At 49.5% G+C, this 24,375-nt stretch overlaps 1 protein-coding gene across 4 annotated transcripts in view; it reads right to left on the bottom strand.

Annotated features, from left to right (window-relative positions):
* Window positions 1-24,375, bottom strand: part of CEP104 (centrosomal protein 104) — a 58,904-nt gene that overhangs the window by 16,985 nt on the left and 17,544 nt on the right. For 2 of the 4 annotated variants that reach the window (XM_055083817.1, XM_024125428.3), the window contains exons 3-12: window positions 16,294-16,467; window positions 15,776-15,914; window positions 14,445-14,507; window positions 14,075-14,151; window positions 11,346-11,514; window positions 10,839-10,964; window positions 9,677-9,904; window positions 7,696-7,893; window positions 6,949-7,116; window positions 6,138-6,311 (exon numbers count right to left, since the gene is read on the bottom strand). In XM_055083817.1, coding sequence (XP_054939792.1) covers window positions 6,138-6,311; window positions 6,949-7,116; window positions 7,696-7,893; window positions 9,677-9,904; window positions 10,839-10,964; window positions 11,346-11,514; window positions 14,075-14,151; window positions 14,445-14,507; window positions 15,776-15,914; window positions 16,294-16,467 — 1,516 coding nt within the window. Of the gene's footprint in view, window positions 1-6,137; window positions 6,312-6,948; window positions 7,117-7,695; window positions 7,894-9,676; window positions 9,905-10,838; window positions 10,965-11,345; window positions 11,515-12,631; window positions 12,685-14,074; window positions 14,152-14,444; window positions 14,508-15,775; window positions 15,915-16,293; window positions 16,468-24,375 lie in introns of those variants that run through there. The other 2 variants (XM_028487939.2, XM_028487940.2) reach the window with 2 other exon arrangements.

Raw genomic sequence — 24,375 nt, 5'->3', positions numbered from 1 at the left:
TTTTGAAATATGGTTTTCTCAGGGTATATGCCCAGTAGTGGGATTGCTGGGTCAGGTGGTAGTTCTATTTTCCGTTTTTTAAGGATCCTCCATACTGTTCTCCATAGTGGCTGTACCAATTTACATTCCCACCAACAGTGCAAGAGGGTTCCCTTTTCTCCACACCCTCTCCAGCATTTATTGTTTGTAGACTTTTTAATGACAGCCATTCTGACTGGCGTAAGGTGATACCTCATTGCAGTTTCGCTTTGCATTTCTCTAATAATTAGCTATGTTGAGCAACTTTTCACGTGCTGCTTGGCCACCTGTATGTCTTCTTTGGAGAAATGTCTGTTTAGATCTCTTGCCCATTGTTTGATCGGGTTATTTTATTTTTATATATTGAGCTGCATGAGCTGTTTGTATACTTTGGAGATTAATCCCTTGTCAGTTGCTGTGTTTGCAAATATGTACTCCCATTCTGTGGGTTGTCTTTTCATTTTGCTTATGGTTTCCCTTGCTGTGCAAAAGCTTTTAAGTTTAATTAGGTCCCATTTGTTTATTTTTGGTTTTATTTTCATTACTCTAGGAGGTGGACTGAAAAAGATCTTACTGTGATTTATGTCAAAGAGTGTTCTGCCTAGGTTTTCCTCTAAGAGTTTTATAGCGTCTGGCCTTACATTTAGGTCTTTAATCCATCTTAAGTTTATTTTTGTGTATGGCATCAGGGAATGTTGCAATTTCATTCTTTTACATGCAGCTGTTCAGTTTCCCCAGCACCACTTACTGAAGAGGCTGTCTTTTCCCCATTGTATAGTCCTGCCTCCTTTGTCATAGATTAGGTGACCATAGGTGAGTGGGTTTATCTCGGGACTGTCTATCCTGTCCCATTGATCTGTATTTCTGTGTTTGTGCCAGTACCACACTGTTTTGATGACTGTAGCTTTGTAGTATAGTCTGAAGTCAGGGAGCCTGATTCCTCCAGCTCCATTTTCCTTTCTCAAGATTGCTTTGGCTATTCAGGGTCTTCTGTGTTTCCATACAAACTGTAAAAATTTTTGGCCTAATTCTGTGAAAAATGCCATTGGTAATTTGACAGGGATAGCACTGAATCCGTAGATTGCTTTGGGTAGTATAGCCATTTTGACAAAATTGATTCTTCCAATCCGAGAACATGGTATATCTACCTGTTTGTGTCTTCTTTGATTTCTTTCATCAGTGTCTTAGAGTTTTCTGCATATAGGTCTTTTGTCTGCTTAGGTAGGTTTATTCCTAGGTATTTTATTCTTTTTGTTGCAATGGTAAATGGGAGTGTTTTCTTAATTTCTCTTTCAGATTTTTCATCGTTAGTGTATAGGAATGCAAGAGATTTCTGTGCCTTAATTTTGTATCCTGCAACTTTACCAGATTCATTGATTAGCTCTAGGAGTTTTCTGGTGGCATCTTTAGGATTCTCTATGTATAGTATCATGTCATCTGCAAACAGTGACAGTTTTACATCTTCTTTTCCAATTTGGATTCCTTTTATTTCTTTTTCTTCTCTGAATGCCATGGCTAGGACTTCCAAAATTGTGTTGAATAAAACTGGTGAGAGAGGACACCCTTGTCTTGTTCCTGATCTTAGAGGAAATGCTTTCAGTTTTTCACCATTGAGAATGATGTTTGCCGTGGGTTTGTCGTATATGGCCTTTATTATGTTGAGGTAGGTTCCCTCTATGCCCACTTTCTGGAGTTTTTATCATAAATAGGTGTTGAATTTTGTCAAAAGCTTTCTCTGCATCTACGGAGATGGTCATATGGTTTTTATTCTTCAGATTGTTAATATGGTGTATAACATTGATTGATTTGCATATGTTGAAGAAACCCTGCACCCCTAGGATAAATCCCACTTGATCATGGTGTATGATCCTCGTAATGTGTTCTTGGATTTGGTTTGCTAGCATTTTGTTGAGGATTATGTCTATGTTCATCAGTGATACTGGCCTGTAATTTTCTTTTCTTTTCTTGTAGTATCTTTGTCTGGTTTTGGTATCAGGGTGATGGTGGCCTCACACAATGAGCCTGGGAGTGTTTCTTCTGCAATTCTTTGGAAGAGTTTCAGCAGGATAGGTGTTAACTCTTCTCTAAATGTTTGATAGTGTTAGCCTATGAAGCCGTCTCATCCTGGACTTTCGCTTGTTTTTGTTCACGCTGCACAGCATGTGGGATCTTAGTTCCCCAACCAGGGATGGAACCTGTGGCCCCTGCAGTGGAAGCACAGACTCCTAACCACTGGACCACCAGGGAATTCCCTGTTAGAAGTTTTTAAATCACAGTTTCAATTTCAGTACTTGTGATTGGTCTGCTCATATTTCCTATTTCTTCCTGGTTCAGTCTTGGAAGGCTGTAGCTTTCTAAAAAGGTTGTCCATTTCTTCTAGGTTGTCCATTTTATTGGCGTATAGTAGCTTGTAGTAGTCTTTTACGATCCTTTGTATTTCTGTGGTGTCTGTTGTAACTTCTCCTTTTTTATTTCTAATTTTATTGATTTGAGTCCTCTCCCTTTTTTTCTTGGAGTCTGGCTAAAGGTTTATCAATTTTGTTTATCTTCTCAAAGAACCAGCTTTTAGTTTCACTGATCTTTGCTATCTTTTTCTTTGTCTCTATTTCATTTATTTCTGCTCTAATCTTTATGATTTCTTTCCTTCTACTAACTTTGGATTTTGTCCTTCTTTCTCTAGTTGCTTTAGGTGTAAGGTTAGGTTAGTTGATATTTTTCTTGTTTCCTAAGACTGTATTGCTGCAAACTTCCCTCTTAGAACTGCTTTTGCTGTGTCCCACAGGTTTTGGATTGTTGTGTTTTCGTTGTCATTTGTCTCCAGATATTTTTTGGTTTCCTCTTTGATTTCCCCAGTGATCTCTTGGTTATTCAGTAGTGTATTGTTTAGCCTCCATTTGTTTGTATTTTTTACAGTTTCTTTCCTGTAACTGATATCTAGTCTCACAGCGTTGTGGTCGGAAAAGATACTTGATACAACTTCAATTTTCTTAAATTTACCAAGGCTTGATTTGTGACCCAAAATATGGTCTATCCTGGGGAATGTTCCATGAGCACTTGAGAAGAAAGTGTATTCTGTTGTTTTTGGATGGACTGTCCTATAAATATCAACTAAGTCCATCTTGTTTAATGTGCCATTTAAAGCTTGTGTTTCCTTATTTATTTTCATTTTGGATGATCTGTCCATTGGTGAAAGTGGGGTGCTAAAGTCCACTACTATTATTGTGTTACCGTCGCTTTCCCCTTTTATGGCTGTTAGCATTTGCCTTATGTATTGAGGTGCTCCTATGTTGGGTGCATAAATATTTACAACTGTTATATCTTCTTCATGGATCAATCCCTTGATCATTATGTAGTGTCCTTCTTTGTCTCTTGTAATAGTTTTTATTTTAAAGTCTATTTTGTCTGATATGAGAACTGGTACTCCAGCTTTCTTTTGATTTCCATGTGCATGGAATATCTTTTTATGTCCTCTCACTTTCAGTCTGTATGTGTCCCTAGGTCTGAAGTGGGTCTCTTGTAGACAGTGTATATATGGCTCTTGTTTTTGTATCCATTCAGCCAGTCTGTGTCTTTTGGTTGGAGCATTTAATCCATTTATATTTAAAGTAATTATCAATATGTGTGTTCCTATTGCCATTTTCTTAATTGTTTTGGGTTTGTTTTTGTAGATCTTTTTTCTTCCCTTCTCCTTTTGTTCTCTTCTTTTGTGGTTTGATGACCATCTTTAGTGTTGTATTTAGGTTGCATTTTCTTTTTTGTGTGTCTATCTATTGTAGTTTTTTTGGTTTGCATTTCCCATGAGGTTTTCTCGTAAATATTTATTTATTTATTTATTTATTTATTTATTTACTGGCTGGGTCAGGTCTTCGTTTCTGTGCGTGGGCTTTCTCTAGCTGCGGCGAGCGGGGCCCACTCTTCATCGCAGTGCGCAGGACTCTCACTGTCGCGGCCTCGCTTGTTGCGGAGCACAAGCTCCAGATGCGCAGGCTCAGTAGTTGTGGCTCACGGGCCTAGTTGCTCGCGGCATGTGGGACCTTCCCAGACCAGGGCTTGAACCCGTGTCCCCTGCATTGGCAGGCAGATTCTCAACCACTGTGCCACCAGGGAAGCCCTCCCATGAAGGTTTGATATAGCAGTCTATATATAAGCAAGGTTGTTTTAAGTTGCTGGTCTCTTACTTTCCAATACAATTCCCATTTCCTGCATTTGTGCTCTCCTCTTCTCACGATCGCTGGTTTTGACGTCATATTTGTGTGTGGATGATTTGCTCCTTTTAGTGTATGTTTTGCCTTTACTGGCAAGCTTTCCCATTTCTTAGTTTTCTTGTTTATAGAAACAGGAATCCCCCCCCCACCCCACACACACACCTAGAGAAGCTCCTTTAGCATTTGTTGTAAATCTGGTTTGGTGGTGCTGAATTCTCTTAGCTTTTGCTTGTCTGAAAAGCTTTTGATTTCTCTGTCAAATCTGAATGACAGCCTTCCTGGGTAAAGTATTCTTGGTTGTACGTTTTTCCCTTTCATCACTTTAAATATATCCTGCTATTCCCTTTTGGCCTGTGGAGTTTTTGCTGAAAAATCAGCTGATAACCTTCTGGGGATTCCCTTGTATGTTACTTGTTGCTTTTCCCTTGTTGCTTTTAATATTTTTCTTTGTATTTAATTTTTGTTAGTTGGATTAATATGCGTCTTGGCATGTTTCTCCTTGGGTTTATCCTGTATGGGACTCTGCGCTTCCCGGACTTGGGTGACTACTTCCTTTCCCATGTTAGGGAAGGTTTCAACTATAATCTCTTCAAATCTTTTCTCAGTCCCCTCTTTTTCTCCTGGGACCCCTATAATTCGAATGTTGGTGTGTTCAATGTTGTCTCAGAGGTCTCTGAGAGTGTCCTCAATTCTTTTCATTCTTTTTCCTGTATTCTGCTCCTTGGCAGAATAAAGGTTATTTCCACCATTTTATCTTCCAGCTTACTTATCCGTTCTTCTGCCTCAGTTATTCTGCTATTGATTCCTTCTAGTGTATTTTCCATTTCAATTATTGTGTTGTTCATCACTGCTTGTTTGTTCTTTAGTTCTTCTAGGTCCTTGTTGAACATTTCTTGTATCTTCTCCATCCGCGCCTCCATTCTTTTTCTGAGATGTTGGATCATGTTTATTACCATCACTCTGAATTCTTTGTCAGGTAGACTGCCTATTTTCTCTTCATTTAGTTGTTCTTGTAGGTTTTTACCTTGCTCCTTTGTCTGTAGCATATTTCTCTGTCTTCTTTTCTTTCTAATTTACTGTATTTGTGGTCTCCTTTCACAGGCTACAGGGTGGTAGTTCCTCTTGCTCCTGGTGTCTGCCCCCTGGTGGGTGGAGCTGGGTCTTGTCCCTCTGGTGAGCAGGGTTGTGTCAAGGGGTGTGTTTTGGGGTGTCTCTGAGCTTAGTATGACTTTAGGCAGCCTGTCTGCTAATGGGTAGGGCTGTGTTCCTTTCTTGCTGGTTGTTTGGCCTGAGGTGTTCCGGCACTGGAGCCTGCAGGCTGTTGGGTGAACCTGGGTCTCAGTGCCAAGACAGGGACCTCCAGGAGAGCTCACGCTGATTAATATTCCCTGGGGCTGGGAATTCCCTGGCGGTCCAGTGGCCAGGACTTGGCACTCCCACCATGGTGGCTCAGGTTCGACCCCTGGTTGGGGAACCAAGATCCCGCAAGCCGCACAGTGTGGTGTGCCCCAAACTCTTAAATGCTCAGTTCTATCTTAGCTTCCCCCAGCGCCCAGGCTAGAGGAGGCGTATTTGCTGAAAGAATAAAAATACTTAGATCAAGACCATTATACATCTTTTTTTTCACCCCATTTTTCTATTCTGATCTAATTCTCCATATATTTTTATTTATTTAAAAAATTAATAGTGTATGTTGAATAAGGAAAACACTAGAAAAAGCAAACTGTACATTTTAATCATGTTTAAGGCAACATTTACCTGGTTTAGAACACAAGGAAAACATGACGGTGAATCACTAAGGATAATCTATGATGCTCTTGGGCAGACAGGATCTTGTAAAGTATCAAGAAAGTCAGGTATCTGCAGTTATATGTTTATGATTTATGGTTTCAAATTGTGTGGTGAAGTTCATACCTGAATAAAATTGGAAGCTACGACGCGGAGGCGAGCCGAGGAATCCCCAGTCCTCGTGAGCAGAACAGGGATGGTCCTCTCCACACAGTGAGCTGTTTCAAGCTTACCCAGTCTATGTTTAGGAATATACTGTGTGATTAACATTTTCAGCAATTTCAAAGATGCCTGAAAGACCTAAGGAAAAAGTGATAAAAACAGATGAGCCACTCTAACTGAATTCCACCAAAAGAAAACATGAAATTTACTGTTAGTTATAAACACGAACGTTACGCTGAAAACTCCACGCTGTCTGAAGGACTGGAAATGGCCAACTGAAAACTGCTCTGTGAGCACAGTTCCCTGCACACGGAAGGCACAGGCTCTTATCTCCCACATGTCATAAAGTCCCCATCTCTCCATGAGCCAAATATCTGACATTACTGGTGAACTGCATGAGCTCCTGTGTGAATGCAGACAACAGTGTAATTGTGGGACGTTCATTCTTAAGCCCCTTTCAGGGTCAGGAGAATTCAGTGGTAACTCCCAAGCTCCTCAGGTGTCATGAAGAACAAAAACATAAAGGGGCATGTATCAGTCGTGGTGGCCAGGCCTCTGTGCACATGGGACCAGAGGGCACGGCCCATGGGGACAGACCTCAGACTCCTAAGCGACCACACTCCTTCCTCGAGAGCTTCACTCCGAGTGACACCACATGCTAGGTGACGAGAGTACTGGGGACCAGGCTGCCGCTCGGGCTACCCTGACCTCCTGGGGACGTGCCGGCAGCTCTCTGGCAGACACGGGGGCCCCTGAGGGGCGGGCGGGGACTCACTGGGGTCACGATGTCTCGGATGGCTCTCCTGATGAGGAACACGGCCGCCCTCAGCGTGCTCTTCAGGTCTTCCTTTGGGGTGGCCACCGGTGCATCCATCAGCTGTTTATACAGGGCGAGCAGCGCGTCCTCCCGGTGCGACCATGTTCTGGAATAGGCCCTGGCCACCTGGGAGGGTGGGAGCCGGCCCCTCAGGGTGGGCACTTGGCCACGTCCCCTCCCCGGCAGCCCCGGCAGTCCCGGCAGCCTGAAGCCTGCACCCCCGGCCTTGGTTTGTTTTAAACCAAGACACAGCTTTTCTAATAACAGGACCTCCACCCACTAGGTATGTGTATTTGGAGAAATACTCCTCCTAACATGGAAAATTTAAGTTTATGTTAAAACATGGAACGTATTAAAAGTTCCAGCATGAGAATCTTTTGAGGCCGGTGACACGCTCACGTTGTTTGCTCTGCTGTCCTCTTCCCTGGAGCTGGCGGCGCTCTCCGGCGGGAGCTGGCGTTGGACCCCAGCCCCGTCAACACCACAAAGAGGGCCCAGGCTGAAATGGATACTTGTCAGGAGATCTGAAATTCTAGCTTATGCTTGTGCTGCTTCACATAAGGAGTAACTATCAAAAGACTTTTCCCTTGGACTGTGAGGACAAAGGGCAGTTGCAGCATGAGGACCAGCAAGCCTGGGAGCCCTGTGGAGCCGCCCGCCCCTGCCCGTTGTTTGCAGGCTGTTTATACGCGCTTCTGTTCTTACCAAGGCCTCTCCCAGCACGTCCACGGCGGAGCTGGCTTCGCGCAAGGCCTTCTCTGTTAGAGGCTCAGGCTCGCCCACGGTGCCCGCTCTGGGAGGCTCGCCGCTGTCCGTGTCCCTCCTCTCTGGCTCCGTGGCCACTGCCCCAGGCTGCTTGCGGGTCGCGGGAAGGGGTCGCTCATCGTAGGGCAGGGACTCGAGCTGCGGGAGGACAGGGCGGCTGCTGGGCTCGGTGCAGGATCCTCCCCACGTACTGACCCCCCCGTCTACACCCATGGGCTGACTGCTTGGGACTTACCTGGTCAGAATGATGGTATTTTGCTAAATATCAGTCTCATCAAGTTAGAATAATTTATACAATAGGGTGTAATGGAAAAAAAATTAGATCAGGGGTTTTATTCCCTTCTAAACTTACTACAGACCTAATAAACAGGCAATGCAGATTCTGCCACGATTCCTATTTACAACTAGTGATTTCAGTTCAGCTGACAGTAGGTCACTACAGTAAAAGTCATTACAGTTTTTTTCTGGCAAGACCTTTGGCATTTTCTTAGTTTATTAGTTTATTTCTGAGAAATAACTATCAAGCCTCACTTTAAATGCATCCAGTACCCAGCGGCCCTGAACTAACGCAGGCACCAAAGCTCCAGATCCTTATGCCACCTTGGTCTGCACCCTTCGGCAGACATTTCCCGGGCTCTGTTCTTGGTGACCCACGTAGAGCAATGGGAAGACAGACTCCCCGCCCTCGACGGGCCTCGTTCTCAGGGGGAGACGGATATACATTAAACAAGTAAACACGTCACAGACTTCCAGGTAACTGAGGGCAGAAAGAGCGATTCCAGAGTCACTTTCTGAGGCAGGCGTCACGGTGACACTGAACAGACAAGGAGGACCGTTTATTCACACTTAATACTTGCTGAGGTCTTAACTGGGTGTACAACACATGTGAGATTCAGTTTCTCATCTTTTAAAATGTACTCACACTTGTAAAACAAAACACATTGAGGTCCTAAAAAAGGAGAAATGAGAGTACTTTTAAATTGAAGAGTGAAACATAACAATTAAGTTACAGACAAGATATCACTGGAGGGAGAGGGAGGATGGCAGCGCTCACAGACGCACCCTGGGAGAGCCAGCGGCACGAGGGGATGGAGGCCGTATGGCAGCTGTGGGCCTCTCCAGCTTTCCTGGGCCTCTGGCTGCCGTCGGCACTTGCCTGTGCCCGCCTGGCACCTTTCCTTCCTCCCCGGGGTCTACCGGCCACATGGCCTGCGCGGCAGGGGCTCCAGGGAGGCCCTAACAGGCCAGTCGGCACCTTTGCCCCTCTGGTCCTCGTCACTGCTCCTGAGGTGGCAGGTGACTGAGGCCGATCTAAGCAGGGTTAACCCGGGGACTCTGCTTCGAATGGGACGCACGCTCCTCCCAGAAGGCACAGTGTACAGACCTGAGGCTGAGGCCACGTGACGAGCCCAGCCTTCCGAGAGGGCGTCTCAGAACCACAGAAAACAGACTCGCAAGACAGAAGTCAAACCAACCCTGGAACCCACGTGACCTCTTAAAATTCCGTTATAAACGCCAATAACCCCCAGTTTGAACCAGGTTTTCTGTCCCCTGCCACACGGGAGGTTCTAACAGGTACGGTAACTGTTTACGACTTGTACCGAGGCTCTACTAAGGTCACGCCAGGGTAGCAACCTGACGAATATTGTCTCATTTATTCCTGGAAACCACCCTTTAAGAAGATGTCTGTACATCTTTGCAAAGAGAAAAGCAGAGGCTCAGAGGATGAAGTGTGTCTCAGCCACTGGCCGATGTTCCGGCCACAGCTTTTTTGCCCCTCTCCTTGACGCAGCGTGGGTAAGGCTGTCACTGTTTTGTACCGTGATACATCCCTTGCCCCGGGAAAGCACCCGGCATGATGCGGTTCTCCACTACATACACGCGGAATAAACTGCCCACAGCGTGAACATGAGTTACCTACATGGGCCTTGGGAGGAGGGTCTGTGGCGGGGGGGGACCGGTCCACCACGCAATGCTGAGGAGAAATGTCCAGGGGATGCGATGAAGGCTTCTCCTGAAGGAAAGGGTCTGCAAACCGGTTTTCTGTCCCCCTTTCTTCTGGCTGTGGCAGTGAGAGCGCGGGCTGCTGGTGGCGAGGGCTGTTGGAATGGACCAGGGGCTGGAGGGGCAAGTCCAGAGGCCTTCGTATCTGGGGAGAAACGGGCCATTCAATCCCCAGTGTCACTGCCTCACCAGACACACCCCTTGTTCCCCCAGGGGAGCGCTAGTTTGGGAAGGCAGAGGGGGAAACCCACACTGACGAGGTCCCATAGCCATGTCACTGCCCCCGACTGTCTCTGGATGGTTACTGTGTGGACCACTCAAGTGACACCTGTACCAAAACACCAGTGTGCTCGTGAGCGTCCGTGCACGGGGTGCTGTGGTGGGGAGGCCACAGGCAGGCAGGAAGCACCCGGGCTGGACCCGAGAGACCTGTGCTGGTCACTCCGTGTCTGCAAAGCAGGCTACTTCGTGTCACCTGAACGAGTGCAACGGACTCAGTGGTGGTCACGTGCTGGGCCAGGAGCAAGCGCTCCAGGCAGACGACCGCATCTGAGGCTCCCTGTTCTCACCCCCGTGGATGGGATGGGGAAACTGAGGCACAAAGAGGCCAGGAATGAGTCCGAGACCACACAGCTGGACGGAGGAACGGAGCCCGGGGTCTGGCAGCAAGTGCCAGAGGCGGCACTCCCTGCACTGCCCTCTGGGGGCCGGGCCTGTGTCCCAGCCTGGAACGTGGGCTCTGGACATGAGAGCCGCCCCCCTCCCAGCCCGAGCTGTCAGGGTGGTGCTCTCTCCCTGCGCTCCCGGGGGCTGCGTGGGCAGGGCTGCCAACAGGAGAGACGCAGTGGCCCACTGGGAAGCCTTCCCACCCGACCTGCCCTGGCTCCTCCGCCTCTGCAAACCCTCCTGCAAGAGTGCGTCAAGGCCAGGCCTACGACACGGGCCCACGGGCTGCAGCTAGCTGTCACCGCTGTCGCCTGAGCCTGACCAAGCCTTCCGTTTTGCAACACACGCGACCACCCTCGTGGGCCCCACGACGGCTCTGCCGGGCCCCGCCCCCCCGCGGGCCCGGCACCCACCAGCTCGCGCAGCTGCAGCCGCTCGTACGCCTGGCTGCGGTGCCGCTCCCCCTTGGCCAGGCCACAGTCCTCCTTCTCCATGGCACAGCGCTTCTCCACCTCGTACCTGCCCAGCCGCTCCCCGACCTGAAGCACACGGCGCTCGCTTTTGCTTCGCATACGGACCGACTCACGCGAGGGGCAAAGACGGTTTTAAAGTGACGCTTCGAGGACAGTGTGGGCGACCAACTCTGTGTCCGGGGGAGAGGGGAACGGCACGGGGGATGGAGGGAACGGGCCACCGCCACCTGCGAGCCCACGGCAGCTGAAACATCTTACGTTTCCTGCAGCCGCGGGCCGGCACGCGGCCCCGAGGAGGGCTCTGCGGGAGAGTGCGCTCTTGCTGTCCTTCGTGTGCTGACGCCCCTGAACCCACGCTAACCCTGCAGCCTTCGGAGGCCTGCCGTTTGCTGAGCGGGAACCAGGGCAGTTGAGACACGGAGCCGCCGCCTTCCCCGCGGGCAGTACCTTCTGCAGGTCAGCGATGGCCTGCTTGAGCGTCTTGGCGTCCTCGTAGCGCTCCCTCTGGGCCGCCTCGCGCTTCCTCTCATCTAACCTGCGGATAATCTGTGCCACTTCCGGATCCTGGTACATGTCAAAGGCCAAGTCATCTAGTGGGGAAATATAGTCAGACCGCCTAAAGGAAAGGAAAGGGTACTTTAGAGCCAGTTTCAATCTACGTGACGCTGCAGGGGGAGAGTGGGCCCCGTGCTCAGTGCTGAAGACACACGGACAGTCTGGAAGGGTCCCACCCACACCCGTTCCGGAGCATTTCCTGCTGAGAAAGCAGAGGCTCAGAGAAGTCGGTAATGGGCTTCAGGTCACACAGCAAGTGCAGACAGGTCTTGCGGACCCCACAGCTTATGCTCTTGACCATGAATTATATGCACACGGGGCATCTGAGCCTTCAGTGCGTTCATTCACTCGTTCGGCAGATATCCCGAGTGCAGACCATGCAGGGCTCTGCTCTGGGCGCGGGGACAGGACAGAGCACGTGAATCATTTGTAGACGTGGGAAAACCAAAACCAAAGCCGGCCACGAGCAGGCCCCAGCCCTGCAGAGGCTGGCTTGGTGGCCCAGGCCGAGTCCAGGGTTGCATTTCACGCCACAGTAATGGTGACGAGCATTAAAGATGGAGGACTGCTACCACTGGGCTTGTACCTCAAAGTGCCTGATCGTATGACATCACCAGCCAGTCCTGCAGGAGATCAGAGAGATCCTTCCCAGAATAAATGACCTAAACGTGATCTGAGTAACCTGTTTTGGATTACGCATCGCCTCCCTCTTTCCTCCCAATTCTATAACCGGCCAGCAGCTTTCTTCCGGGCCTGATGTTTAGAACCAGGACGCCGTTCTAACTACGCGACAGAAGCGTTAGGGGACACGGTTCAGAGCCTCCCAATCTGCTGCATCAGAGGCAGGAAGACGCGGGCTGTTAGCTTCGCCTTGGGTGTCCTTGCACACAGGGAGTCTCATTAAAGAGACTATTTGTCATAAAAGTTTGGCTGATTAACAATATATTCAAACAGGACAGGGGACCACATCACCTTTCAAAAGCAGCCAGGACCCCCTTTCCCCACGCCTTCCTTGACTCAGGCGGCTGTGGGCGCAGCAGCGGGCGCACGGCCACGGCGGCTGTGAGCATCTCTGTTCATCTCAGTGAGAACCGAACAAGAGCGCGCTTCTGTGCTTCCAGCAAGATCCGCTGACTCTTTTTACCTGAATACACGCCACACTCTCAAGTCTGACTCACTCTGCCTTGAAGTTCCAGAGGTGAAACCAAGACTTCACTACAGTAGAAAATCCCTGCGAAGGACGAAATGAGGCTGCAATGCCCAGGCATCAGCAGCGCCACCTTCCACGATGCCCTTGCGGTGCCCGTGGACTCAGCCTCGGGCGCTGCCCACAACCTTTCCAGACCTCCCTCTACCTTCAGGAAAACCCTGGCGGCGTGTGGGGGGCGGGGTGAGGCAGGACAAGAAACTGCAGTTTACCATCCCTCAGGGCTAAGCTGATAAAGAACTGATTCAAATAGAAACCACAATTCCCCAGAGGGCTTTTCCTGGAGATACTAAACCCGGTGAGGGGGCTTGGTCGCCCCTGATCACCAAGGGCGATGCTGAAGGAAGGACCGGCCGGCAGCGCTCCCCGTGCTTCTCGCCCCCACCTGGCAAGGTGAGGACTCCAGCAGGCAGGAAGGGTCCGGGCTGGGGACTGAGGCAGAGCGTGTGTAGGCGGCATGATGGGTCACCCTGCACCGTGACTTTTTATACACGAAACGGTAACCACGGCCTCCGCTCCAGTGTGCCATACTCAGCACCACCCGGTGGCTCTGAGCTACGGCATAGAGAACCGACCCCACGTCTGATGCAAACGGAAGAGCCAGCAGTTCTGGCCATGTGCGTGTGAGCGTGGAAATACACCACAGGGCATGGGCAAATGTCAACCGTCTATTAACATCTAAGCATCTTATCTCTTCGCTATTGGGAAGCTGCCATCAGAGAAGGGGACCTGGGTATTGTTTTGAATCCCTTTCTCTTTAGGCTGGGCGCCTGTGGAAGGGGTCCCCCTGCTTTAATAAACAGCAGGCACATGACAAGGGCGCTGAAGGACTCTGTCCCAGAGGGGCACCTAGGGACAGAGGGTGTGAAGTGCCGTGCCCTCGGCCTTGCCCTCCACGCCTGACTTGCTAAAAGAGTCAGCAAGATAGCGAAGTCTGTATAACTGTCCACGTGAGGAGCGTGGAGAGGAACTTACAGAAACTGATGTGACATGCAGTTCTCACTCCCTTGAGGAATGAGGTTTTAAAGCAGATATAAGATGAACTGTGGGGTAGCTGGTAATCTGGGTCAATCAACACTTCGATTCTTACCTAGGAATTTGCCTGTGCCACCAAAATATCAAAGGATGGCTGAAAGATCTTTTACCTGAATGCATTTGAGGAACTGTCCAGTAATACCAGAACATACAAGAAACGAAGTCATCTCGGAAGGGCAGTGAACGAAGATGTGCTAACTAAAACGGCGACCTTAATCTGCAGTGTATTTAAGACAACCCCATCGGCGGCTTACTCGGCTCCAGCCTGAATGTAGAGGCCCCCAGGCCCAGGATCCTTTCTTTGGGGCTGACTTGCACTCTCATGGTTCCAAAAGGAAAGTTACAGAAATTTATTGCCTTGGGTGGGTGGGGCTCTTACCCAGAACAAGTTCCTTCGAGAGCTGGGTCCTCTGTGTTGTGCCCTAGATAATGATCAATCAGCTTCTCTCTAGAGGTCTTTGGGGGAAAAAGTTATGCTCAGTATCTCAGAGAGAAAAGGAACAACATAAAACAGAGATGATTTGACATAAAGGTGTCAGTCAGGGAGCTTCGATGATCCCAGTGTCCTGGAGGGACAACTAAAATTCTCGAGTAAAGTTTAATACAACAGCTGCTGAAAATTATCTGCTAGCTGTTCAGCGGATAATTTTGTGAGGATTTTTAGGATGACACTTTTGTGACAAAAATAAACGATCCCCTCTTGTTAGAAATAAATGTTCCTCTTCAGGAATGAAACTTCCCAAACTTACAATATTGCTTTCATCACTGAAATCTGCAGGGTCTCCAATGATATTTATTGCAACCAAAGCAACCTAAGAAAGAGTTAATCAACAGAAATTACGTATAAAATGTTTGACATGACTTAACCCCTTTATAACAAACTCTGAGCCATGCTGTCATAAAATGGGATGACGTACAGCAAAATGCTTTAATTGTAAAATCTCACGCTAATGTAGATTAATGACTTCTATAAATTATATAAGTTAATATTCTAATGCTGAACCAAGAGGGTATTTTAACGTTCAAAGGATGTTAAGACAGTATAGCTAAAAAACCTCCAAAGTTTTAACCCAGGTTTATATTGAACCATCCACTCAAGGTTAAGGATGGGGTCACATCTACACGGATCGTGGTAAATTAGACAATGAAATGAAAACCTACGTTAACATAGCTTGGTTTGTCCAAGGCACTGATTCTCACTTGACGGGGAGGAGCCGCCTTCCCGTACCCCCTTCCTTGAGAATCACGGTTGCTGAACTGAAAACTGAGGAATTACTGGTGAATACACAGATGGGGTGGAGGAGGGAAAAGGCTCAGAATTCTGCTGTCAAATACGGACCAGGCAACACGACTCTGTCTCAGAACTCTCCTTCAGCTCACTTGCTCAGCATAAAGCTCTGACTTGTTGGAATGCTTGCATTCCTCTTAGAGGGGGCAGGGAGTGCTGTAAATATTTGTGCTAATTAACAAGACTGCTTTGGACACAGTTGATTTCCACTATATTCTTTATGCCAAAAAAATAAAAAGGGAGGGAGGGAGCTAGAGAGATTGTGGACTGCATGCATCATTAAACTGCATTCTCAATTTCCACCAGGGGATTTATCTCGTAAAAGTTCAGTGGGTTTATGTAGAACAGTGTTGTCCAACAAAAATAATAGGCTGGCCAAAAAGTTCGTTTGGATTTTTTCCATGAGATGTTACGGAAAACCCGAACAAACTTTTTGGCCAACCCAATATAATGCAAACCACATATGTAATTTTAAGTTTTCTAGTCGACACGGTAAAAGAAACATTTAAAATTGATTTTTTGCTTTTAACAATATATTTAAAGCTAATGTATCCAAAACATCCTCCTCTCCTTGTGTAACTGAGCCTGGGTCACACATGCAGCCCATGCACTTGGACCTGCCACGCTCCCAGCGTGCACAGCCGCACGTGGCCGGTGGCTCCGAATCGGAGCGCGCAGCTCCAGGGAGCTTAGCGCTCTCCCACAGACACCACCTTAAAGGAGGAGTCTGAGATGCCACAAAGCAGGGGGCGGGGCAGGGGTGTCACCAAGGGGAGGGCCCATGTGTCTCACCTGATTATACACGTTGTACTTGTTGATATGGTTTTGGTGAAAAATCAGCTTAAGAAACTGTCCTACTGCATCCACATACACTGATTTTAGTTCCCGGGCTTTGCAACCTGTCTTTTCATTGTCACAGAGAGAGACGTAGCTGAAAGAAAAAACACAACTCTGGAATCACACTGATGTGGAAATACGCTGCCTTCGGTGCCCACTGAGCTCTGCAGGTTTCAAGGAAAGTTGTTAGGTTCGGAATGAAAAACCCTAGGGAATAAAGCCCAGAAGTCAAATTCTAAATAGTTCTCTTAAGATAAGCTCTGCACCTGAAAAGTGGCCGGAATACGACTGATGGGAACACTGCCCGGTAAGCACACTCAGCCCCAGGCAGGTGTTCAGAAGTGGCGTGACGTCCACCCACACGCGAGTACGTGAGACGGCGCCGAGGGAGAGGGCGATTCCTCAGTTTTTAATTGCTTTGCGGTAGAATTAGGCTAAAAGTCCCCACCATACGTGTTAACTTTCATTCTTACCCAAGCCTTCGAAACTGCTCTGCTTGATATGGTGCGAAATATTCAGGCAGGCTCTCACTAACGTAGAACTCGATTTTACTGGAAATCATATACTGATGAGCAAGCAACTGTAGTTTTCTTATTCGACATCGCTCCGCCATTTGAAGAACAATTTCTTGCGGAAACTGGCAAAATCTGAAAGCAAACACATTTTTGTTTTATCTGCAGGATCTCCGTAGAGGGTTGAGGGATGTTCGCAGCCACGCTTCCACGTCCGTGTCAGGTCTGTGGGTTCCGACGCTGCGGGGTCCCCGGTGCCGGCCCCGCCCTCTGGCCTTCCAGTCGCAGCTCGAGCTCGGAGTGAAGGTCTGATGGGGTCTGCCAGCCCACCAGCGTGAATCATACTTGGAGCAGTTAGTGATAGTGGTTTGAAACGAAACCCGAAGTTTATCACGAGATAAAAACATCAATCTAAAGACGCCGTACTAGTGAGTCAAAGGATTTTCCCCCAGAACCTGAACACTTCAGGAAACCCCTTGCTTTACAGAATCCTCAGAGGAGTGAGCAACGACCAATAAATACCTCAGGAGTGCCTCTCACGCTCGCTCAGCGGCCTGGAGAAGCCTACCACTGTCCACACTGGAGCCTCTAATTCTGCCCAGAAGGGACACAGCGCATTAGAACGCCACACTGCAGCATACGATCACGACTGGGGGGGCAGCACGACGCTTCGGCAGCAGGCAGCGTGTGCGCCGACCTGGCAAACACCGGGCGCGCACGACAGTGGGCATCGAGGGCATCTAGAGCCGGGGAAGCACCGAGGATGCGACAGTGGGAAAGGCCCCTCCAGCACGTGTCACGATCCTCCTCGAGTGCAGCGGTGACCTGGCCACTGGCCGGCCTGGCCCCTCTCCTGCCTTTCCTCCCAGCAGCCGCAGCTGAACTGCACCAGAGCCAGCCTGCCCCTTCTCTTGACCCCATCACTCCATCAACACACGCGCACACTCTCACGCACACCCTCACACACTCTCATACACATACGCTCACGCTCACACACACACAGTCACTCACACAGTAACGCACACACTGACACACACTGACAGACTCTCACACACGCTGAAACTCACACCCACTCAAACACACACACTGACACGCACACACACATACATTCACACCCACTCACACACATACACACCCTCACACAACTCACACCCACACAACACCCCCCACACATACACACTCAATGCTCACACTCACACACGCTCACACCCATACACACTCACGCACACTCTCACACTCACAACACACACACACACACACTCCAGAAAAGCCTGAGGAGCCTCCCACGACCCTGCCTCCGTCTCCAGCTCCCACCCCGTTTCTCAGCTGCCCCCTTGGCCAAGGTCACAGGCCACCACTGACCTCCACGAGGCTGAGTGCAACGAACGTACACCGCACGGTCCTGACCTCCTGGGCCCCTTCCTGCCTCGGGCCGCCTTCCCGTCCGGCCCTGACTGTGCCCTGGGCTGGGTTTCAGGTTCCCTTCTCTATCTAGACTCACTGTGAGGCATCCCACCTGCCCCATGGCTTTGAAAACCTCCTATCAGGGTGGTACCCCAAGGAAATACCATCCTGTGTCCGAACTTGCACATCTCGTTGGTGACCTGACATTGAGCGCAGGCATCCTCAAAGCACCAGACGCGACACAGACAAACACACCCCTGAGCCAGCTCCCCAGGCCGCCCCAAACAGCCTCCTCCCCCAGCTTTCCGGCATTAGCACCACACCCATCCTGTGGCCGTGCCTGTCCTTACGCTCCTAGCTGGAGCATCGCCGCCAGCGGACAGGACAGAACGGAAGCACACAGGAAGGATCGTCAGGCTGAATGGATGGGACTCGGAAACTTTTGTGTTTCACTGAGGGACGTAAAAGGTGAAGGTGAAAGGGTGCATGGGGAGAGCGCTGCTGAGAAAGCGGGGCCAGTGACTACGGATGGAACAGATTCGTATTCTGTGGGGGTGATCCCTGGGGTTTCCTAAACGCCAAGGTTGTAAGAGAGATGCATGTGGGGCAGGAGGGCAGCCAGGAACTGGGAACTTAGCAATTCGAGCCTTGAATACCCTTCAGTCAAGCACTGCTTTAGACATTTAAGATAGTTACTTTTTTTAAATGCAGGGTATAGACATTATAATTGGTGGTGAGATCATTCTAGACATAATGACACAGTAATCTCATGTGGAAAAAAATCCTTTATTATTAAAAAAAAAAAACCCAAACCTCCAAAACTGTTTAAGGAAAACTAAGATGACTGACAAAAGTTTGAAGCTGTACATTTTAAAACCCTTCAAAAAAATGGCTATGGGAATTCCCTGGCGGTCCAGTGGTTAGGACTTGGCGCTTTCACTGCTGAGGGCCTGGGTTCGATCCCTGGTCAGGGAACTATGATTTAGCTATTCAAAGGTAGCTTATTTAGAGTTTATAGATGAATCAAAAAAACCCCTCAAACTGATGAAAAGAAGGGACAATACACTGTGCAAATCAGTGAAGAGAAACTCATCTAAAATGGAGCCGGAGGCCCTGTAGGGAGGGTCTCAGGCATGGACTTCCTTCATCTGGGCAGGGAGCAGCAGACTTGGCTGCCCCAGCAGCAGAAGGGTGACTTTCTCCTGGTCCAGTAGCAGCCCAGCCAATGAGATGCTGTGACCACCCCAAACCCTCGCTTTCCTCCAATGAACTTAGGTTCAAAGCAGCCCCTCCCAACTGCCCTTTTCTCTATAAAATAAGGTTTCTCTCTCTCCTTTGTCCTCAGACTCACCTATGCTTTCAGCAGTTTGCATGTCCCGAACAGCAATTCCTCTGCCATTCTGGAATAAGCTTTTTGCTGGCAAAAACAACTGGCTATTTTATTTTTAAGGTTGACATCGCATGGTGTCCAGAAGTGGGTTCTGGAGGAGATGGACCCTGGACCCACGTGTGACAGCTGCCCGTGCCCCGTGCCCTGCTCCCCTCCCCCCACCCCGGCAGTGAGAGCCCTCCTCCTTCTGGGCCAGGAAGCCTCCTCTCCGATCGAGCGCCCTCCTTTTGGTTGGGTGCTCTGACTTTATTTAGGATCTGCTTTTTTTCTTTTTGGGAAGGCTTTGTCCTTTTGGTGAGTACTCACTCATTTGTTCCCTCTATTGGAAGTGTGCTAGAATTTTGGTAAAATTCCACTGGAATCAGGCTATTTAGGGATTTTTCTTTTGCTCTTGAGAAAAGCTCTAAGAAATGGGACCCCAGTCACCTAAATGCTCTAAGGGCACCCTCCTTCGGGGACGCTGGCTGGTTTTATGTTTCAAAACTATGGTCCTTCCTCATGCACATTTTAAACTAAACAGACTGACTTAACCCCAAGTACTTCAGAATACCAAGGGCCATTATGGGGAACTTTCAACCTCTCCAAACTTGTTTCCCTCAGAACCAAATTAGAAAAGCCACGGCTCTAAAACTAAACAGACGGAATGGGATGCTTATTTTATTTATTTATTATTATTATTTTTTTGCGGTACACGGGCCTCTCACTGCTGTGGCCTCTCCCATCGCGGAGCACAGGCTCCGGACGCGCAGGCTCAGCGGCCATGGCTCACGGGCCCAGCCGCTCCGCGGCACGTGGGATCTTCCCGGACCGGGGCACGAACCCGTGTCCCCTGCATCGGCAGGCGGACTCTCAACCACTGCGCCACCAGGGAAGCCTGGGATGCTTATTTTAATTGGTACCTTGGAGCTTCCAAACACATCCAGGATTCTAAAACTGCCTCTTTACAAAATACCATTCCTAGACTAACAGAGGCGAACAAACTAAAAGAAGACAAAATGGCTTCTGAGGTCTCCCCCCGCCCTTGTGCCCCTGCACCGCCTTCCCTCCCCTTCGGCCCATCCTCACCTCCTCTGGGCCCTCCACCCCCTCCTAACCCTCTTGCTGAACTCCCCTTTTTCTCCAAACCTCTCCCTGTTTCCCCCTCCCCTGAACCGATTAAGTCCCGCCTTTCTAGGGGTCTAGATGCTAAATCCCTAGTTACTTATGTTGCCTGGACTAAAGCTGAACTTCTAGCTGTAGTCAAAGATTTTCCCAAAGTAACTGAGGACCCCCACGGATTTGCTGAAGAACTTAAACCACTTATAAACTTATCAGCCTGGCTTCTCAGATTTATATCAATCAGTCCACATGCTTGCTGGTGAAGGTCAGGCCCAACATTGGATGAAACTTGCCTGATGGGAAAATCCTGAAAGGGATTTGGAAAAACAAACCCTGACTGTTAGCAAGAAATCCAAGAACTTGCTAGAAATTTTCACTGAAGAGTTTCAAAAGGTTTTCCTAAGCATGACGACTGGAACAAAATTCAGGCTCTGCATGCGAAAGCCTATCAAACCTGTTCACCACCATTGTAGCTGTCTTCAGACTGTCTTTAAAGAAAACTCTGGTCTTCTTTTGGATGTTGAATCTGCTTGGGTTGCCTTTAACTCTGTGTTCATTAACGGGCTGAATGGGGATTCTCTTTCAGTTAAAAGGACCAGGATGGGGACTTCCCTGGTGGTGCAGTGGTTAATAATCCACCTGCCAATGCAGGGGACACGGGTTCGAGCCCTGGTCCGGGAAGATCCCAACTGCCGCGGAGCAACTAAGCCCGTGCGCCACAACTACCGAGCCTGTGCTCTAAAGCCTGCGAGCCACAACTACTGAGCCCGCGTGCCACAACTACCGAAGCTTGCGTGCCTAGAGCCCGTGCTCCGCAGCAAGAGAAGCCACCGCAATGAGAAGCCCGCGCACCGCAATGAAGAGTAGTCCCCGCTCGCCGCAACTAGAGAAAGCCCGCGCGCAGCAGTGAAGACCCAGAACCCGAAGTTTATCACGAGATAAAAACATCAATCTAAAGACGCCGTACTAGTGAGTCAAAGGATTTTCCCCCAGAATCTGAACACTTCAGGAAACCCCTTGCTTTACAGAATCCTCAGAGGAGTGAGCAACGACCAATAAATACCTCAGGAGTGCCTCTCACGCTCGCTCAGCGGCCTGGAGAAGCCTACCACTGTCCACACTGGAGCCTCTAATTCTGCCCAGAAGGGACACAGCGCATTAGAACGCCACACTGCAGCATACGATCACGACTGGGGGGGCAGCACGACGCTTCGGCAGCAGGCAGCGTGTGCGCCGACCTGGCAAACACCGGGCGCGCACGACAGTGGGCATCGAGGGCATCTAGAGCCGGGGAAGCACCGAGGATGCGACAGTGGGAAAGGCCCCTCCAGCACGTGTCACGATCCTCCTCGAGTGCAGCGGTGACCTGGCCACTGGCCGGCCTGGCCCCTCTCCTGCCTTTCCTCCCAGCAGCCGCAGCTGAACTGCACCAGAGCCAGCCTGCCCCTTCTCTTGACCCCATCACTCCATCAACACACGCGCACACTCTCACGCACACCCTCACACACTCTCATACACATACGCTCACGCTCACACACACACAGTCACTCACACAGTAACGCACACACTGACACACACTGACAGACTCTCACACACGCTGAAACTCACACCCACTCAAACACACACACTGACACGCACACACACATACATTCACACCCACTCACACACATACACACCCTCACACAACTCACACCCACACAACACCCCCCACACATACACACTCAATGCTCACACTCACACACGCTCACACCCATACACACTCACGCACACTCTCACACTCACAACACACACACACACACACTCCAGAAAAGCCTGAGGAGCCTCCCACGACCCTGCCTCCGTCTCCAGCTCCCACCCCGTTTCTCAGCTGCCCCCTTGGCCAAGGTCACAGGCCACCACTGACCTCCACGAGGCTGAGTGCAACGAACGTACACCGCACGGTCCTGACCTCCTGGGCCCCTTCCTGCCTCGGGCCGCCTTCCCGTCCGGCCCTGACTGTGCCCTGGGCTGGGTTTCAGGTTCCCTTCTCTATCTAGACTCACTGTGAGGCATCCCACCTGCCCCATGGCTTTGAAAACCTCCTATCAGGGAGGAACCCCAAGGAAATACCATCCTGTGTCCGAACTTGCACATCTCGTTGGTGACCTGACATTGAGCGCAGGCATCCTCAAAGCACCAGACGCGACACAGACAAACACACCCCTGAGCCAGCTCCCCAGGCCGCCCCAAACAGCCTCCTCCCCCAGCTTTCCGGCATTAGCACCACACCCATCCTGTGGCCGTGCCTGTCCTTACGCTCCTAGCTGGAGCATCGCCGCCAGCGGACAGGACAGAACGGAAGCACACAGGAAGGATCGTCAGGCTGAATGGATGGGACTCGGAAACTTTTGTGTTTCACTGAGGGACGTAAAAGGTGAAGGTGAAAGGGTGCATGGGGAGAGCGCTGCTGAGAAAGCGGGGCCAGTGACTACGGATGGAACAGATTCGTATTCTGTGGGGGTGATCCCTGGGGTTTCCTAAACGCCAAGGTTGTAAGAGAGATGCATGTGGGGCAGGAGGGCAGCCAGGAACTGGGAACTTAGCAATTCGAGCCTTGAATACCCTTCAGTCAAGCACTGCTTTAGACATTTAAGATAGTTACTTTTTTTAAATGCAGGGTATAGACATTATAATTGGTGGTGAGATCATTCTAGACATAATGACACAGTAATCTCATGTGGAAAAAAATCCTTTATTATTAAAAAAAAAAAACCCAAACCTCCAAAACTGTTTAAGGAAAACTAAGATGACTGACAAAAGTTTGAAGCTGTACATTTTAAAACCCTTCAAAAAAATGGCTATGGGAATTCCCTGGCGGTCCAGTGGTTAGGACTTGGCGCTTTCACTGCTGAGGGCCTGGGTTCGATCCCTGGTCAGGGAACTATGATTTAGCTATTCAAAGGTAGCTTATTTAGAGTTTATAGATGAATCAAAAAAACCCCTCAAACTGATGAAAAGAAGGGACAATACACTGTGCAAATCAGTGAAGAGAAACTCATCTAAAATGGAGCCGGAGGCCCTGTAGGGAGGGTCTCAGGCATGGACTTCCTTCATCTGGGCAGGGAGCAGCAGACTTGGCTGCCCCAGCAGCAGAAGGGAGACTTTCTCCTGGTCCAGTAGCAGCCCAGCCAATGAGATGCTGTGACCACCCCAAACCCTCGCTTTCCTCCAATGAACTTAGGTTCAAAGCAGCCCCTCCCAACTGCCCTTTTCTCTATAAAATAAGGTTTCTCTCTCTCCTTTGTCCTCAGACTCACCTATGCTTTCAGCAGTTTGCATGTCCCGAACAGCAATTCCTCTGCCATTCTGGAATAAGCTTTTTGCTGGCAAAAACAACTGGCTATTTTATTTTTAAGGTTGACATCGCATGGTGTCCAGAAGTGGGTTCTGGAGGAGATGGACCCTGGACCCACGTGTGACAGCTGCCCGTGCCCCGTGCCCTGCTCCCCTCCCCCCACCCCGGCAGTGAGAGCCCTCCTCCTTCTGGGCCAGGAAGCCTCCTCTCCGATCGAGCGCCCTCCTTTTGGTTGGGTGCTCTGACTTTATTTAGGATCTGCTTTTTTTCTTTTTGGGAAGGCTTTGTCCTTTTGGTGAGTACTCACTCATTTGTTCCCTCTATTGGAAGTGTGCTAGAATTTTGGTAAAATTCCACTGGAATCAGGCTATTTAGGGATTTTTCTTTTGCTCTTGAGAAAAGCTCTAAGAAATGGGACCCCAGTCACCTAAATGCTCTAAGGGCACCCTCCTTCGGGGACGCTGGCTGGTTTTATGTTTCAAAACTATGGTCCTTCCTCATGCACATTTTAAACTAAACAGACTGACTTAACCCCAAGTACTTCAGAATACCAAGGGCCATTATGGGGAACTTTCAACCTCTCCAAACTTGTTTCCCTCAGAACCAAATTAGAAAAGCCACGGCTCTAAAACTAAACAGACGGAATGGGATGCTTATTTTATTTATTTATTATTATTATTTTTTTGCGGTACACGGGCCTCTCACTGCTGTGGCCTCTCCCATCGCGGAGCACAGGCTCCGGACGCGCAGGCTCAGCGGCCATGGCTCACGGGCCCAGCCGCTCCGCGGCACGTGGGATCTTCCCGGACCGGGGCAC

Source organism: Physeter macrocephalus, chromosome 3 (genome assembly GCF_002837175.3).
Source record: "Physeter macrocephalus isolate SW-GA chromosome 3, ASM283717v5, whole genome shotgun sequence".
Classification (NCBI taxonomy): Eukaryota; Metazoa; Chordata; class Mammalia; order Artiodactyla; family Physeteridae; genus Physeter; species Physeter macrocephalus.
The sequence above is the reverse complement of the archived record's forward strand: the minus strand, read 5'-3'. Positions and strand labels throughout refer to the sequence as shown.